We start from the raw sequence: 6,000 nt of genomic DNA on the forward strand, positions 1-6,000 counted from the left end.
GCTAAGGAGCAACAGCGTTCTGAACGTCGGCCACAGTTCTACAGCGGCTATCGGCCAAGTTCTTCTTCATAGGTCCAAAAAGATGAAAACCGCCTGGTGCGAGATCCGTGCTGTCTCGAGGGTGCTCAGATGCAGTCCAGCAAAACGCCACACCAAGTCACATGTAACTGAGGGCGTATGCGGTCTGGCATTGTCGTGCAACAACACGACATCTTTAGGAGCCAGTCTCAGCCGTTTCCTCCGAATCGACTTCTGCTATCGCTCCAGTGTGACACAACAATTACTTGCACTCACGGTTTCTCCACAGTTGAGGAAATCTAACACCAGCTCTCCCAGAAGACTGTGGCCACATTGTTTCCTTAGGTGAGAGGGCAGGAGTGGAGGAGAGCTGTCCTTATGACATTCCTGTGTTCTTTGTCTCAGGTGTCACATGACGCGAAGCGGTGTGGGAATTGAACACCCTCTCTCTGATTCCACATTAAGTGCTGGAGTGGCAAAGCCATTCACTTGGCTCTATTCTCGTCTGATAGTCGCCCCGATATTCAGCGGAAAACGTCTTCGGGTAACCGAATGTGTTGTGCATGATATCCAAGACACTGTCAATGGAGACGTTGACTTTGTGCGCAATCTGACTCACGTGAATGCGAAATTGGCCTGAATCGACACGACACACATTGTCATCTGAAGAGAATGTGCTCTGCCGATTCCACCTTTGCTCGTCTCACGTATCTATTCCGCATTTATCAACTACGCACCAAAAGAAAGGAAAAAGTTTATTGTCACACGCGACAGTTTGTCTGGTGACGCGTGGGAGGCAGGCTCCGATCACTGCTACGACTCGTGCTTCAGTCTCTGTCAAACTGGTGTATCAGTATGATACAACTGTGCTGTTAATGTTTAGTCTGTTGATTGTTAACTGTATTGTGTATCTGCGCAATGGCTCTGTTTATTATATGATGTAATACGTCTGCAAAACGAAATGTTAGTGGAAGAGTCTGCAACATGCAATATTCATTCTTGGACACTAGACTCCACAGTTTTCATATTCAAGGAGTGTCATGACCTGTCTTCTACATTTGAGGAAGTGTTTTTCAAAGCCTATGAATAATACGCTCTGTTTTACCTGTGACATGATCGTGAGTCTTGCTTGTGTGGATCGTTCCTTTCTTGTTGATGATTTGCCGGAAAATGATTAAGCAAAAGAAAAGACCCACACTCATTCGTTTATTGTTTTTGTTGTGTACATAGTTCCGCATAGTCAGCACGTACACAACTTTCCCACTAGAGCGCACCCTGCTAAGCACAACAGTGCAGGCGCAGCGCTCGTCCATCTCTGCACTACGAGATGGCGCTGTCTTAGAGACGGACCAAATTCTGCTTCCGCCGATCCGCGTATTAATACGTAACGCAGCCAATGAGATTGCTGCTAATGTAGAACCTTTTCTCCTCGTGGATCACACTCGCGCAGTGATACCTGAACGCGAGAGGTATTATAACGAGTGTACAGACCTCCGATTAGTCAGTCTGCATTAGTCTATAGTCAAGTTTCAGTCTGTGCCTAATAAGATTACCATATTCCTGTACATAGCCATGAAGAGAAATGTATAGACACTTTTGTCAAGTATCAGAGATATGTGAGAATAAGATTAACGTACCAAGACCAAAGGAACTTCAGATTGTCAATTGTAAATAGCATCCAGAACCATGTTAAGTTATTTTTATGCTTGTTATTATTTTAATAAATGTGCGTGAAACTAATCAAGTTCTGTTTAAAGTCGGTCACCATCAATCTGCTACTCTAAGCGTGCAAGTGGCATTTCTATCGTCTGACCTAACAGCAGAAGATAAACACGCGACTCACCTACTTCGTTAGAGCGACAAGTCAAATAATCTGATGGTGTGTGTACCGAAGGTCTTACAGTACGCACACCACAGTTTTCACTTTGTCGACACCAACTGTTAATACACAAAAGTAGGACTGTTTGCACAGCTCTGATTAATCACGTTTGACACTTTCTCGAACAACACTTGTTCCGTAATATTACTTGCAATATTCGCGTCTTTCTTGCATCTTCGATATTCTATCCCAAGCATTAATTTTTTCGGTATTTTTCCGCACACTCCCACGTCATCCATCATCCGACCTACACTGAGTTGGCTATGCTTCCTTCAGATGAATCCACCTGTCTCACACGCTGCAGGCATGTAAACAATGCCCAAGGTTTGACAACAAAAAGCAACGAAGAAACGTGCACCATTCTCGTGATCATAAGAGAAGCAAAATACTCTTCTGGAAAAATTCTTTTCCTTATGATACATTTACAATCAAAAACATAATCACAAAGAATTTTAATTATCTATTCATTAATGAAAATGTCAGGTGACATCTGAGGTCTCTGACAAAAACATAACTCTATCAAGTAGAATATGTATATCAAGTATGAAATTTAGTATATGTATATCAAGTAGAACATGTGTAAAAAATTTGACAGCTGTCTATAAAACACATACACTTTCTTAATGAAACTATCAGTTGCAAACAATCTGAATAAATCCTAGGATGAGAAATATAATAAAATTGCTGCCATGGGGGGAAAAAAATTAATGTTGGTAAACTATATATATGTAAAGAGTTGGAGCCCTCACTTCTGGGTAATTGTGTCTACAAATCGTGGTCATTGTTTTCTGTGGTGATTCCAACTGGTCACATTGACAAAAAAAAAAATCGCTGATGACAGGAACAGATATAACTTCCTGGTCTTGTTACTACCATTGCTTCGATGAAAACGTTCTTTACATTCATAGTTATGGTAGGACTAGTGACTATGTAATTTCAAGTTTCCTTTTTTCATATAAAAGCTGATGCATTTATTTCAAACTAACTCCAGTAATACATTTGGTGTATTCTTCTTTATATAAAAATGTTTTTACAGAAATTAAACAGAACCAGTTGATAATTAGTTACTGGGTCTGGCACATAGCAGAAATGTTTGAAGAGCCACAGCATAGAGCAGTTAGCTGAAATGCAGAAATCGGAACTTAATGTGTAAAATAGACCTGAAGATTTAAGATAATTCTCATTTATTGTTCCATCTCAGTTACACATTTCTAATTAGACTACATGTTTTGATGACACTGGACCATCTTCATATTTATGTGTTTATGTCAGCAACCCACCTGGCAGTACTCTGATATGTGGTTGTGAGTAGACAAGATTACTCTGATATGTGGTTCTGAGTAGACAAGATTACTCTGTTAGGTTAGGTCAGGTTAGATTAGGAAGACGGGTTGCTGGCGCAACTACTTAGATCTGAAGACAATCCAGAGTGATTGAATCATGTAATCTAATTAATAATGTACAACTGAGATGGAACAGTAAATGAGAACTATCTTAAATATCTATACAGTTGCTGAGTCTCCCTGTCGACTGAGGTGGACAAGGCGTGACGAGTAGGTGCTTTTCAGGCGGGTCGCTAAAGGCGCCATCTGCTGCTGGTTTGCGGAGACGCAGTGAGGCGGCGCTGCTGTCGGTGCCCGGCCTCGCGCCAGTGCGCAGGCGCAGTGTGGCGGCCATGGCGTCTCTGCGTGGCTCCATCATGGACCTGCGGAGGGCCGCCAGCTCGCTGCGGCGAGAGAAGGGCGACAAGTTCTCGCGCATCGACATGGCCGCGCGGAAGGCCTTCCCAGTCGCCTTTACCTCCCTGCTCGGCCTCTACTGGCTGCTCTACATGTACTACGTCACCGACGAGCTGCCCCTCAAAGCTGCCGCCAGCCTGCTCATGGGAGCACCCGTACCTGCCAACTGATGTCCCCTCTCATCACCTGATCAACTACATTCAGCACATCTCGTACTGGCGTCTGCTGACAGGAGGAGTCTTCCCAGAGTTTGTGACTACATGATATGTAGTTCTGCGGCGATGAAGTCGACAAGTCCCACTCAGAATGTTCGCCACTTATGTGATGACACTTGAGTAGCAACTGAGTAGAAAAACAGTGCCACTTCCGGCAGAAAACAAACGATATCATTCTGCGCTCCCTGGTAACACCAGAAGACCACTAGTTACTGGTGGGTCCACTCTGTTACCTGAGTCTAGTTTTTAATTCACTTGTGCTTACACCTACCTGATTTTGGGGGAAGGAGAAGAGCTGAGTCCCAGAAATTCTGTATTTTCTGCTACTTTTTGCATACTTATACATTCATGTAAACAAGTGTCCTCTGAAACTTGCTGGCAGATTAAAACTGTGTTCCAGACTGGGTCTCAAAGCTGGGACCTTGGTCGTTTGCGGGCAAGTGCTCTACCGACTGAGCTATCCAAACAGGACTCACAAACTTGCCCCCACAGCTTTACTTTTGTCAGTAGCTCGTCTCCTACCTTCCAGACTTCACAGAAGTTCTCCTGCATGTCTTGCGGGACTAGCTCTCCTGGAAGAAAGTCTATTGTGGAGATGCAGCACCGCCACAGCTTGGGGGTTGTTTCCCATAAGGTATGTAGGAGAATTTGTGTAAAGTTTGGAAGGAAGGCCACTGGCGGATGCAAAGCTACGAGGGCGGGTTCATGAGTCATGCTTGGATTGCTTAATTAGTAGAGCACTTGCAAAGGTCCCAGCTTCGAGTTCCAGTCTGGCATACAGTTTTAATTTTCCAGGAAATTTCAAATCAGTACACACTCTGCTACAGAGTGAAAATTCATTCTGGAGTGTTCTCTGCTTATGTATCAGCGGCAGTGACAGCAGTTTTTGCGATCTTTGGATTTAACAGTTACCTTTGCCAACATCATTTTTAATGTTAATGACAGGCTCAAGCTAAAGCGATAAAATGTCACTATTCTTACATTTTACCATTATTATGTACAAATAGCAGTTACTCTCTACAGGGTGGTCAGAAAATGTGTGAAATGCTTGTAGGGATGTTACAGGGCAGGTTGTGCTGAGACAGAAATGTTAAGAAAGAAATTCGATACGTTGCTCTGTTTCCGCGTCGCGCGCTCGCATTCAAGCGGCCTGCCAGGGGCGGTGTTGCCCAGCGAGTGCTTTGTCTCGTTAGCTGAAACTTGAATTTATGCACGCGACGATCTGATTGGCTAACTTCAATGCTAAATAACTCGGAAACGGCGCAACGTATCGAATTTTTTTTTGTAACATTCATATCTCAGTACAACCTGCCCTGCAACATCCCTACAAGCGTTTCAGTCATTTTCTCTCCACACTGTATACATAGGTTTGAGTTCTTAGAAAGAGATGTTTTACTAAGTTTGCAATTTGTAGTTACTATATGTCAGGCATACAAGTGCCTCGCTCCTCGTATCCAAGCTAGAGGACCACACATGTTACTTCGTTTCACTTCACACATTTCTATTCCTTGAAAGCCTTCTTTTTTGAAAAAGTGTTTTAGCTGCAGAAATATCACAACAGTGCTTCCAATGTATGGATTTTAGCTTTAGAGATGTATTTCTTTTTGTCAGTAACTGGCTCTACAACTATACTAATACATGTAACATTATTCAGTTACCTCAATGACTATACTACACAAGGGTTCTTTCTGTAATACGAATTCAATATAAAAGTTGAATTCCTCACATTTCTTAAATCTACTAGATATGAAGGTAAATATGTTTTGCATAACTAAAAAAGAAACAGAAATAGTGTAATATATGATTTTCTGTTTACACAAGAATTACATATTTCATCATTATGTATTAATATATTTTTGTGCAACAACAAATATAGATAACAGAATATATATAGTATCATACATGGAATATCGGTCTATTTTAATATTTATTGGTAATGTAACATGTGCCAACATTTTAATTTGTACGATATCACTTGAATAATGCCCACTTTGTTAATACTCGTATATTTAAGATGACTCGTCCATCAAAGAAATGTCTGAATTTATCTTCATTTGGAAGCCTACACTACCCATATATCCTATAGTATCCGTTTTACATTCCTTTTCTGTATGTGATCAACAAAGCACGTTGTTAGGTTTTTGCTCTC

The 6,000-nt window shown here is 42.0% G+C and overlaps 1 protein-coding gene across 1 annotated transcript in view; it reads left to right on the forward strand.

Moving 5' to 3' along the window:
- Positions 1–5,756, forward strand: part of LOC126412615 (gamma-aminobutyric acid receptor subunit alpha-6-like) — a 127,711-nt gene extending 121,955 nt beyond the window's left edge. Inside the window, exon 11 of the mRNA XM_050082282.1 lies at positions 3,466–5,756. Within this exon, the coding sequence (XP_049938239.1) occupies positions 3,466–3,806 (341 nt within the window). The 3' untranslated portion in view covers positions 3,807–5,756. The remainder of the gene's footprint in view (positions 1–3,465) is intronic.
- Positions 5,757–6,000: the final 244 nt, after the last annotated feature.

The sequence above is a fragment of the Schistocerca serialis genome, chromosome 7, assembly GCF_023864345.2.
Source record: "Schistocerca serialis cubense isolate TAMUIC-IGC-003099 chromosome 7, iqSchSeri2.2, whole genome shotgun sequence".
NCBI classification, from domain to species: domain Eukaryota; kingdom Metazoa; phylum Arthropoda; class Insecta; order Orthoptera; family Acrididae; genus Schistocerca; species Schistocerca serialis.